The sequence below is a fragment of the Schistocerca cancellata genome, chromosome 3 (genome assembly GCF_023864275.1).
Source record: "Schistocerca cancellata isolate TAMUIC-IGC-003103 chromosome 3, iqSchCanc2.1, whole genome shotgun sequence".
Classification (NCBI taxonomy): domain Eukaryota; kingdom Metazoa; phylum Arthropoda; class Insecta; order Orthoptera; family Acrididae; genus Schistocerca; species Schistocerca cancellata.
In genome coordinates, this window is record NC_064628.1 from 673,540,067 (window position 1) to 673,553,201 (window position 13,135).

At 44.5% G+C, this 13,135-nt stretch overlaps 1 protein-coding gene across 2 annotated transcripts in view; it reads right to left on the minus strand.

The window, feature by feature from the left end:
• Positions 1 to 13,135, minus strand: part of LOC126175647 (receptor-type tyrosine-protein phosphatase N2) — a 468,697-nt gene that overhangs the window by 143,966 nt on the left and 311,596 nt on the right. For both annotated transcript variants that reach the window (XM_049922539.1, XM_049922538.1), the window contains exons 10-11: positions 2,002 to 2,045; positions 1,819 to 1,922 (exon numbers count right to left, since the gene is read on the minus strand). In XM_049922539.1, coding sequence (XP_049778496.1) covers positions 1,819 to 1,922; positions 2,002 to 2,045 — 148 coding nt within the window. The remainder of the gene's footprint in view (positions 1 to 1,818; positions 1,923 to 2,001; positions 2,046 to 13,135) is intronic.

The window sequence follows — 13,135 nt, forward strand, 5'->3', positions numbered from 1 at the left end:
ACGCGATACTACCGCCATCTGTATGTATCCCACGACTATTGTCACCTCAGCGTACATTTCTTGCACTAACAAGACGAAACGCTGTAGAGTGTTCAAACGTGAGGGTGTGTTTTTATGAGTCCTCTACTTTGGACAGCACCTGTTCCGACATGTCACGCGAACAGCATGGGCGACGTATAACTTTTCAATTTGAGACGCTGAACAACGTGATGGGGCCCCCACACGCTAACGCCAAGCATTTCCTTCTTATTTAGATATTCAGGATGCTTATAACTCCCACCCTGAAATACCTTGGCCTCACCCTTGACCGACACCTCACCTGGACCCCTCATCTCCAGACCATCCAGCAGAAAGCCCATTCCCGCCTCCGCCTTCTGAATGGTTCAAATGGTTCAAATGGCTCTGAGCACTATGGGACTCAACATCTTAGGTCATAAGTCCCCTAGAACTTAGAACTACTTAAACCTAACTAACCTAAGGACATCACACACACCCATGCCCGAGGCAGGATTCGAACCTGCGACCGTAGCAGTCCCGCGGTTCCGGACTGCAGCGCCAGAACCGCTAGACCACCGCGGCCGGCCCGCCTTCTGAAACTCCTATCTGGCCGGACATGGGGATTGCATCCTTCTACCATCCTCCACACATACAAATCCCTCATCCGTCCTATCCTCTGTTATGCCAGCGTTGCCTGGATCTCCGCCCCCACCCGCTTTTACAAGGCCCTCCAAATCCTTGAACGCCATGCGCTCCGCCTTGCCTTCCGTATCCGCCTTCCTTCCCCCACACGGCTCCTGTATGAACTGATCCCCTTCCCCCACCTCCTCCTGTTCCTCCAACATCTCCGCATCCTTTACATTGTCCGCAGGCTTGATCCCCCCCACCCTCTGGTTTCCTCCTTCCTCTCCACCCCCCGCCCATTGCCGCGCCTCTATCGCTGTATCCCTCCCTCTCTCCACCTCCACACCCTCCATCTCCTTCATCAGGGCAATTTCCAATGCCTCCCCCTCCCGGATGACGAACTTCGCCATGACATCTACCCTTCCTTCCAACTATAACCTGGCCTTGTTCCCCCCCCCCCTCTCCCCAGGGCCCCCTTTTTTCCTCTTCCCTCCTTCTCCCAAAGCGGATTTTCCTCCTTCCCCCCCCCTCCCCTGAGACCCTGCACCTCACACTTGCCTCTTTCCTTCCCACATCCTTCCCTACCTGGCCCTCTTCAGCGCGCCCCCCGCTCATCTCCCCCATCTCTTCCCCTCCCTCCCTTCTTCAAGTCTCCCTCATCTCCTTGCGCCTGGCCGATCCTCTGTTTTGATCATCGTCAGCGTGCCACATCAGTGTTGTGTTTAGTGCTGTTTCTCCTGTGCGTCAAGAGGTGTGATTTTAATTGTGTACTGCCTTGAGGTTCGCCGTCAGTGTTTGTTATGTGCTACGCCATCCGTCGATACTTTTATGCTCCAGTCATACTGTGCCTTGTGTTCTTTTAATTGTCGCAGTGTGTGACTTTTTGTGTGTGCTACTTTTGAACAGTTTTCACAGTTTTTTATCTCCATTTTGCGGTCACCCCGTTTTTTGTCTATTGCCTTCCATGATGTTCCCCCTTTTATTATATCTATGTTCGCCATATTCTCTCCTTTGTTATTTTTAAATGTCTTCTATTGTTTGTTCTATGTCTTTCGGCTGAAGAGCAGCGCATATGCTGCTGCCAGCCCGCCCCGATGGGGGGGGGGAAAAAAAAAAAAAAAAAGATGCTTATACTTGACGCTATAACAGATCGACCCGCTTCAGCTTAGCAGCAGAACAGAACTTGAGAGGACGTACCTGTTTTTGAATCCAATGTACGCGTATCTGGTATCGACTGTGTCATATTGGTCAGAAGGGGGCTTGTCAGGCAGCACCTCCTTCTTCTTCGGACGTTCCTCCACCTGGAACAGCAGAACCAGCCGAGTGCACGGAGACCTGGACTCCAGCAACAACAAAAATGTCCTGTGTGACGCGACTCACCTCAGGTTGCTCGGAGGGCGCCTCTTCTTCTGGTTTGGGCCCACCTGCAACAACGAGAAGCGTGATAACGGAAGCAATACTGACTGAACTGAAGTCATTAATTAATTCTGTGTAAAACCAAGTTAACCGCAACACAAAATCAATGTCTCACTAACGTATCAAATACATAAGAGTACAAATTAACCTTGAAGATATTGTGCCAGTGAATGAGTTTTGATATTTAAGGCAGCTGAAGTCAAAGACTGGATGGAAAGGAAAAAAATAAACAGAAGACTAAAAATAGCGTGGAGTACTTATAGTAAATTAAATTGACTTTTCAAAACTAAGCTACTGATGTGTCATAGGAAAGCTTACATTCAGTGTATGTTACAAGTTTTGACTTAATAGTCTTTTTACTGTCGAACTTGATTGCTAATGTTTTTAAAATGACCAATTTTAGTTCAACATGAACCATCCTCAGATCTGTAGATAACAGTAAAATAACTTACTTACTCACTCGTTTTCTCCTGCCTCCACAAATTGTAACCGGTTTTTGGACACATCAAGTAACCTCCTCCACGGCGTTCTGCCCTTGGCATCTTCTTCCTCTGCTCCAAGTATCTGATGATCCTTGGCCACCTGGTCTCTCCATCTTATTTTCGGTCTCCCTAAAAGTCTCATCCCGTCGCATTTCTTCTCCGATACTTCTCTCAATCTTGACCATTCCTCTCTTCTACAGATATGTCTGGTCCATCTCAGATTCCTTGTCTGCGCTTCCGCAACAATGTCTGGTTCAGTATATAACTCCCTGAGCTCCCTGTTTTTTCCTCTTCGCCGTTCTCCTCCCTCACAAATTGGTCCAAATATCTTCCGAAGGATTTTATTTTCGGAAACCTTTATCTTCGTACACTTATCTACTCTCCATATTTCGCCGGCCCGTTTGGTCGAACGGTTCTAGGCGCTACAGTCTGGAACCGCGCGACAGCTACGGTCGCAGGTTCGAATCCTGCCTCGGGCATGGATGTGTGTGATGTCCTTAGGTTAGTTAGGTTTAAGTAGTTCTAAGTTCTAGGGGACTGATGACCTCAGAAGTTAAGTCCCATAGTGCTCAGAGCCATTTGAACCGTTTTCTCCATATTTCTGCCCCACATAGTGACAGTGGTCTGATTATAGTTTTACGTACCCTTAGTTTAGTTCCTCTTGGTAAAAATTTGGTATGACAGTGGTTTGTTGAGAGAATATGATCCTCTGGATTTCGCTTTTATCCTCGCTTTTATTTCTCGTTTCTCATCATTACTGTTATTTACTTCGACCTCCCCCTTGCAGATATTTAAAATCGTCTGCTTCTTCTAAAGCGTGGTCTTCAATCTATATGATTTCCCGCTTTTTTGTCTTGTAATTCCTTTCTACCCTCATGAATTTTATTGTCTCTTCATTTGCCTTTAATCCACTTTCCTTTGCTTTGAGAAATAACTTTCTTGCCGGTATCAAATGTAGTACAGAAAATTCATTACTGTACGTTAGTAATTTTTTGGTGCTGCGACTTTTTTCCGTCCGTGTATAACTGTAATATCTATGGTTTGACGGCATTACTTGTTATCTTCAGTGTGGATGCACCCTAGGTCCGACCTCTTGAGGGAATCGTGCGAGATGCTGCGAGCAATGACAACGGACGGGAGTGTGCTATGTAAGTTGTGTGCGACAAGTTGCGAACTTCGGCTGGACAGGAAGCTTCTTTGTACAGCCAAACGGTAAAGGTGACCACTCGAGTAAAGTGGGAAATCCGAGTTCCAGTGCCAGTTCGGCACAAATTTTTACTTGTCGTCTTTGAATTATTTCAGTGACCTCATGCGGCTGACGTCAGTATCTCTCTTTCATGACGGTACATTTGTTGTTATTCTTCACTTCAAGGAGAAGTCTTACAGCCTGTTTTGTCTTTACGAAAGTCACGTTTTCATTGGTCTTATGGTATCTCTTTTTCCCTTAAGTCTATAATCTGTTAGTATTTGACTATTCTATCTGCCCCCATTCTTTCAAAATGCTTATTCCGTTGTCTTATCGTGTATTCTATTCTTTTATTAATGAAAAATATGTTTAATTCTTTCCTTATTTCATAATTATTTATTTTTTCTCAGAATATATTATTTTCCTTTTTAAAAAAAATTATACATCTGACTTTGTCTTTCTTTGGTTTTTCTTAGTTATTGTCCATGTCTCACTTTGTATGTGAGCACAAGTGTTGTCATTACTTTGTAGAATTTTATCTTTGCATCTTTCCGGGTTTTTTGGCTGATGATCTATATATAGTGCCACATATCATTTGAAACTTGTCATCATCATATTCAAGACTTATATCACATCCTAAAAGCTGAAAACGAGATACCTGTTTAACTGAGTTTTCGTTAGAATTATTTTAGAAAGTACTGGGTATTTTACTGTAACTGTGGTTTTAAGTTTTATCTCTGATATTTTCGAGTTATAGAGATTGCAAACGAATCTCCGTCTTTCGTAAAATTATATGGTCATTAACGAAGAGTGTAGTATTTAAATACACTCCTGGAAATTGAAATAAGAACACCGTGAATTCATTGTCCCAGGAAGGGGAAACTTTATTGACACATTCCTGGGGTCAGATACATCACATGATCACACTGACAGAACCACAGGCACATAGACACAGGCAACACAGCATGCACAATGTCGGCACTAGTACAGTGTATATCCACCTTTCGCAGCAATGCAGGCTGCTATTCTCCCATGGAGACGATCGTAGAGATGCTGGATGTAGTCCTGTGGAACGGCTTGCCATGCCATTTCCACCTGGCGCCTCAGTTGGACCAGCGTTCGTGCTGGACGTGCAGACCACGTGAGACGACGCTTCATCCAGTCCCAAACATGCTCAATGGGGGACAGATCCGGAGATCTTGCTGGCCAGGGTAGTTGACTTACACCTTCTAGAGCACGTTGGGTGGCACGGGATACATGCGGACGTGCATTGTCCTGTTGGAACAGCAAGTTCCCTTGCCGGTCTAGGAATGGTAGAACGATGGGTTCGATGACGGTTTGGATGTACCGTGCACTATTCAGTGTCCCCTCGACGATCACCAGTGGTGTACGGCCAGTGTAGGAGATCGCTCCCCACACCATGATGCCGGGTGTTGGCCCTGTGTGCCTCGGTCGTATGCAGTCCTGATTGTGGCGCTCACCTGCACGGCGCCAAACACGCATACGACCATCATTGGCACCAAGGCAGAAGCGACTCTCATCGCTGAAGACGACACGTCTCCATTCGTCCCTCCATTCACGCCTGTCGCGACACCACTGGAGGCGGGCTGCACGATGTTGGGGCGTGAGCGGAAGACGGCCTAAAAGACGGTCTAACGGTGTGCGGGACCGTAGCCCAGCTTCACGGAGACGGTTGCGAATGGTCCTCGCCGATACCCCAGGAGCAACAGTGTCCCTAATTTGCTGGGAAGTGGCGGTGCGGTCCCCTACGGCACTGCGTAGGATCCTACGGTCTTGGCGTGCATCCGTGCGTCGCTGCGGTCCGGTCCCAGGTCGACGGGCACGTGCACCTTCCGCCGACCACTGGCGACAGCATCGATGTACTGTGGAGACCTCACGCCCCACGTGTTGAGCAATTCGGCGGTACGTCCACCCGGCCTCCCGCATGCCCACAATACGCCCTCGCTCAAAGTCCATCAACTGCACATACGGTTCACATCCACGCTGTCGCGGCATGCTACCAGTGTTAAAGACTGCGATGGAGCTCCGTATGCTACGGCAAACTGGCTGACACTGACGGCGGCGGTGCACAAATGCTGCGCAGCTAGCGCCATTCGACGGCCAACACCGCGCTTCCTGGTGTGTCCGCTGTGCCGTGCGTGTGATCATTGCTTGTACAGCCCTCTCGCAGTGTCCGGAGCAAGTATGGTGGGTCTGACACACCGGTGTCAATGTGTTCTTTTTTCCATTTCCAGGAGTGTATGTTTCTAGCACTTCTTTTATTGTTGGTTTAACTTCTTGTTTCTACTGTCATTAATGTATACAGGTTGGTCTTGAAAGCTTGTAATGGTGTTTCAGTCCAGGATGTGCCGAGAAATAATCGTTAATTAAAAAATTCGATACGTTGAGGCTTTTTCGATTTAACCAACAATGAAGTTAGCCAATCAAGTCATTGCGGGAGCAGATTCAACCATCTTGCCAGATACAATTGCTGTCAGTTTTTCTCATAGCGTAAACAGACGAGCACGTCACTTCTCAGCCATTGACTCTTACTACAGTCCCATGTCAGATTTTGTATTGCTCTGTTTTTCGATTTTAAATAAATGGTTCAAATGACTCTGAGAACTATGGGACTTAACATCTGAGGTCATCAGTCACCTAGAACTTAGAACTACTTAAACCTAACTAACCTACGGAAATCACACATATCCATGCCCGAGGCAGGATTCGAACCTGCGACCGTAGCGGTCGCGCGGTTCCAGACTGAAGTGCCTAGAACCGATCGGCCACACCGGCCGGCTTTTCGATTTTAGGAACCAAACGAAGAACACGTTTGGCGAGATCGTCTCTGGCGGGCCACTTGAATTTGCGCACACCACGATCTGATTAGCTGACTTTAGTCCTAATTAAATCGGAAACGGCGCAACGTATCGAATTTTTTTCTTAACCACGATTTCTCAGCACATCCTATCCCTTATTGTCGTACTCCCCTGCTGATTGCTATTGGTCCTGTTCTCTTTTGCCAGTATTGATTAAAATTTCTTAATTTAAATACAAACATTTTATCACTCATATTAAGTGCTTAGGGAAACCTCGTCTCTCCATTATATTCCGGAGCATATAGACTACCCATTCACTTTATCGAAGGCTATTTCATAATGTACAATTGCTTTATGAATCTCCAATTTATGTTCTCATTTCTTTTCGATGATCCGCCGCACTAATGTAATATTGTCACTGCATGATTGTTCTTTTATGAAACCACTTTTACTCCAGTAAGCTATTCTTTTCAGTCTGTTGTTAAATATTCGTGCATGTAATTTATAGCCATTGTGAATTATAGACTTATTCGAATGCAATTTTCACAAGTTTTACAGTACCCTTCTTTTATAGAGTATGTTTGCCGTCTCTATCTGGGTTCTCGTCGGGACACTCTGGGATGGAGGGGCAGAAATGAAGTAAAAAATTTATTTAATGTAATACAAGTCTGACACAGCGCCTTCTGTTCCGTAGGTCTTTTCTTGACAAAATGAAACTTTCTCTTTCCAACCTTACGTTTTCGTAAGCTGTGATAAAATAAGTTTATTAGACGGTAAACAGTCGACAATAACAGTTTAGTCATCTAAGTACATGGCACTATACACTTCACGCCCTGTATACCCGCAGGAAACACTACAAACATTATTAACTTGAGCTCGTTGTTCGTATTACATTCAGAATCGTCTTGTCAGGTCGCTATTCGAATGGGAACTGCCCGATTCTTCCCCGTGTCACTGCTTAAATAGTTCCAGATACTCACTACTGGAGAAATCTGGTACATTCTACAGATCTACAAGGTGCTTGCATCGTCGATACAACGTGCAACGCCATCTGTGAGCCGACCTTGTCAACATAACTTGTTGACACAGATGAAACTAACTAAGGCTGCATTTGCATATTGCGTTAACAGGTGGCGTTGCTTAAGCACTTGAGCCAAGTTCGTAACCGTATTTTGCAAAATCGGGACAAAATTGAGTCTTGTCTGGATCCATAACGGTGACGGTCCCGATACATCGAGGCGGATGGCAATCTTATTATAGAGTGATATTACTTCCGTCATTCTCCATGAGTCGCATCACATCTATTTCCAACGTTAATTTAAAAAATACAACAGCCTCAGTTCTAACATTAATCCTCTACATTTGATAAGTTCTGCACTGACATTATCGGGTCCTGCTGCTTTTATATTCTTCATCTGCTGCTGATGGTATGGTATAGTAATTACGCCGGCCTGTGTGGCCGTGCGGTTCTAGGCGCTTCAGTTTGGAACCACGTGACCGCTACGGTCGCAGGTTCGAATCCTGCCTCGGGCATGGATGTGTGTGATGTCCTTAGGTTGGTTAGGTTTAAGTAGTTCTAAGTTCTAAGGGACTGATGACCACAGATGTTAAGTTCCATAGTGCTCAGAGCCATTGAACCATTTATAGTAATTACGTTGCATTTCGTAGAGTATTTCTTGATTATTTTACTGTTGTCTACAGATATCGGGATGGCTCATGTTGAACCGAAATCAGTCTTTTTTTAAAAAAAAAAAACAGAGAATCAAGGCGGGCAGTAAAAAATCTGTTTTACACCCAGTGACTGCGGATTTGCTCCACTGACAAATGTAAATTTTTGCAAAGATTTGAGTTAAGACAGAGAGATATAGACTTTAAGCGTGGAAGTCATCCAAAATCCGAAGGTCACACTGGAGTGGAAGACATATATGTAACTGTAATGAAAATAAAGTAGTAGTGAGAAGAACTCGAAGTGGTGAGTATGGATGTAGGATGGATCGAGGCAGTTCTTTACTGGATTCCGAGATACAAGAATAAAGCGAGGCGACGAGCTAACAGGAGGTGGGAGGAGACATGTAGGAGTGGCATGAAGGCATGTTTTCAAAACCTGACACCGTCAGGTGAAGAAAGCACGGTGACACCATTAGTTATTACAAATTTTCATAGTCTTTATTGCAATGCCATCCAATAGTAGGTAGATAACCGGTTACGGTTGACCGGCAACCATCTTCAGACCGAAGAAACAAACAGAAAAATGGCCTTTCAGTACATAAACCTCCAAAAGATTTTTTAAAATAGATAATTTTTTAAGGAAATATTAAAACATTAAATAAACACTGTACGATATTTTCGTTGTGATTAGTACCTAGGTCATCAGACAGTGTTAACCACCACAAAACGGGTACTGTGAGTAAGTTATCGAAATATCCAAAATCTTTAACAATGAAAATGGTAGTTGATCAACCGAAACCGGTTATCTAGCTACTATTAGACTGTATTGCGATTAGGATTATTAAATATTGTATTGGATGTATTTAGCTGAAAGAGTCTGGAAGAGATTTTATTCATGAATTGACGTCAGAGGGCTCATAGCGTTGGAGATGTTGATAATGACTTCTATTACTCATCTGCTGACGACGGTATTTCGCAAAATATTCCTTGATTAGCTATTTTACTATTGTATGCAGATATGTGGATGGTTCACGTTGAACCGAAACCAGTTTAGAAAATTGAAGCAATCAAGACTGACAATAAAAAAGTCGAAATGATCACTGGAGGACGCAACTGTCACTGTAGTTGAACTTTTGCTTTATGTTTCTCATATGACACAAAAAAATTAGATATAATTACCAGTTTCGATTATTAACCAGGATCCTCAGATGATGATGCTTAACTGTGGAAAGCGGTAACTATACCTAAACGTTTCCACAAATTAGATAATTAAACCTGAAATTTTATCCTAAGGTTGTGGTAAAAATCACCCAATCTGATAAGTGCGCCTCAATCCTTAAGGTCAAGACGGAAAAATAATATAGTTCGACTGTACTTGTCAAGTTCAAAAAGAATCCAGTAAAAAACTACGTTTATTTAACGCAAGCTACGAAACTGCCGTCACTAGATCGACAGCTGATAAGAAGTAGGCGTTAAAACAGTGGGCCGAGCGCAATATCGCCAGTTGCAATTGCGTAACCATAAAACAAAGTCAGACAGGCTTGCGAAGTGTCGTGCAAAGCTACCAGAGTCTTGAGAAAACCATGAGCAATTTTTCGTAATGGTAATTGTGCTTATTAATAACAGAATACAGCACTTTTCTAGAGCATAACTGAAGCGCTGGAGAAACTGCTATAGGCATGCGTATTCAAATACAGATATGTAAACAGGCAGAATACGGCGCTGCGGCCGGCAACGCCTATATAAAACAAGTGTTTGGCACAGTTGTTAGGTCGGTTACTTCTGCTACAATTGCAAGTTATCTAGGCTTAAGTGAGCCTGAACGTGGCTTCATAATCAGCGCGTGAGCGATGGGACATTGCATCTCCGAGGAAGCGATGAGGGAGTATATTTCCGCACGAGCATGTCACGAATGTACTGTGAATATCAGGCATTCGGTAAAACATCAAATCTCCGACATCGCAGCTGCCGGAAAACGATCTTGCAAGAACGGGACCAACGACGGCTGAAGAGAATCGTTCAACGTCACAAAAATGCAGCCATTCCGCAAATTGCTGCAGATTTCAGTGCTGGGCCATCAACAAGTGTCAGAGTCCGAATCATTCAATGAAACATCATAGATATGGGGTTACGGAGCCGAAGGATCACTCATTTACCGTTGATGATTGCACGATACAACGCTTTACGCCTCGCCTGGCCAGTCAATACCGACATTGGACTGTTGATGACTGGAAACGTGATGCCAGGTCGGACGAGCGTCGTTTCAAATCGTATCGAGCGGATGGACTAGTAGGGTATGGAGCCTACCTCATGAATCCATGGACCCTGCATGTCAGCAGGGGACTGTTCAAGATGATGGAGGCTCTGTAATGGTGCGGGGCATGTGCAGTTGGAGTGATATGGGGCCCCTGATACGTCTAGATACCACTCATACAGGTGACACATACGTACGCATCCTGTCTGATCACCTGCATCAATTCATGTCCATTGTGTATTCCAACGGACTTGGGCAATCCCAGCAGGACAATGCGGCACTCCACATGTCCAGAATTGCTATAGAGTGGCTCCAGGAACACTCTTCTGAATTTAAACACTTCCGCTGGCCATCAGACTCCCCAGACATGAACATTAGTGAACATATCTGGGATGCCTTGCAATGCGTTGTTCAGAAGAGATCTTCACGCCCTCGTACTCTTACAGATTTATGGACAGCCGTGCAGGATTCATGGTGTCAATTCCCTCCAGCACTACTTCAGATATTAGTCTATTTCATGCCACGTCATATTGCGGCACTTCTGCGTGCTCGCGTGGGCCCTACACGATGTTTAAGCAGGTGTACCAGTTTCTTTGGTTCCTCAGTATATTTGTAATCGCACACCACAGTCCCGTTTGGTTGCCCAGTGTCCACAAAACCGAAGAAAAGTTTATAGAGTCACTACAAAATTTTCTAATTTACTAAAATTCCTTCGTCAGCAGAAAGATGATAAGCGTACGGATGCTGAAGTTAGCGAAAGTATTTCGTACTGTTCGGGATTTGCTTTTATTAAACAAAATACCCGCCTCCGAAATACTCGGCCAATTGCGCGAAGGAATTTTATCAAATATAGCTCATTACTTTTTATCATAGCGAGTACATCGCCAGCAGTAAAGCAGCATCAGGAGTGATTCAAAGAAGTGTGGTAAAATGACCAATTTCAATTTATATATATAACAAACCAAGTAAGACCATGATGGTAAAATCAGACAATTTCGAGCTCGATCGGAGGTTCAGCGACAGCTGTTGTTCGCATATTAAACAGGAAAAGGGACTGTTGGGCTCATGTGGGTCATGACCACCTCCCCCAGTATCTAAAGTACGTCTTACTAAAAGCTTTTGCATTATTACTTTGTCTGCATCAATTTCCAGGCTTCTCAGATAAATTTCGGAAAATAAAGTAGTATGAAAATTGTCTAAAATGGCAAAGAATTCTAGAAAATTGCAAACTATAAGGGGCGATAATAAAGTCACCATCTGAGAACGTTGCTGCAGTGAATACGCAACGTACCGCGGCTCCGACGGCCGCATATAAGCACCGACATGGAGGCGAGGGATTAGTGTGGCATTGGTTTCTTTCCAACATGCGTGCAGTAAATGTGGAAACGTGAACTATGGCGACGTTATCACCAAATGCGTTCAAACGGGACTGACATCCTGTTATTCTTTTCTTGGCTGCAGATAGACAAACACCGGTAGACATCAATCGGAGACTGAAGAATGTGTATGAGACGGCATGCCTATCAAAAACCACCGTTGTGTAATGGTGCGCTGTTGCTTCATGGTTACACACGTCCCCACCTCGCAAATGTAACGCAGAACTCAAGTGAGAGGCATTCGAGCACCAGCACTATAGTCCTGATATATCCGTACGCACGTCTTCGGCCCCTTAAAGAATGCCCTGAAGAATCGACGATTCTTGGCGAACAAGGATGCGCATTGGGCAATTACGGAGTTCTTCATGCAGCAGGAAATGGTGTTTTATCAAACGGGTATCTTCGACCTGGTGCGTCTGTGGGATGATTGCCTCAGTGTTAACGGCAATTTTGCCTGATTGACATACCGAATCTGCCAATCAGGCAAGCACTGAGATGTCATACTACCGACGCCCTTTATATATTTAACACAGGACATTTTTCATTTGCTCGCTTGAGGACCACTCCACAGGAATGCGCTTGCCGACTGACCGACTGCATAGAGCATTCCAAACAGGAAAGACATTCGCTCACAGGCTGGCCATACGAGCTGTCAACAAAAAAAAAGTCCGAAACGGCTTGTGAATCCACAGTTAGAACCAGCAAACCAATGGATGTTGAGTAAATAAAGAAAGAGAAAGGCACAACACTAAGGGTAAAAGAGTATGGGAAACACTGACTTACCTGACTGTTTGATGGAGACAATTGAAAGAAACATTCCTCCTATTAACACGCTCACATGGTCATAGTTTCCAGACCTGTGTTCAGAATCGTACTGCTAAGTGAAATACTGATAATGATAAGAGGAGAGTTCGACTTAATATAGTGTAAATTATTATTCTTGATAATTATGCTAAAGCGGTGTGCTAACCTTAACGTAAGCATGTTATCATCATTACATCCTAGGAAACTGTGCTACGTTCAAAGTGTGAGTGAGGAAATTGTATTCGGAGGGGGGGTTAGGTAACAAATTATGACCCTCCCCAAAATGCAACCCTGGATCTGTGCCTGTACCAAAACATCCTCCAACACATATATTATGGCTTGTGGAGTATAAACTGAGGTCGTGGGATACCTCTTAAAAGAGTGTCGGACCACTTTTTGCCCGGCGTAGTGAAGCAAATAGACGTGGCATGGACTCAACAAGTAGTTGGAAGTCCCTTTCAGATATATTGAGCCATGCTCTCTCTTATAGCCGTTCATAATTGCGAAAG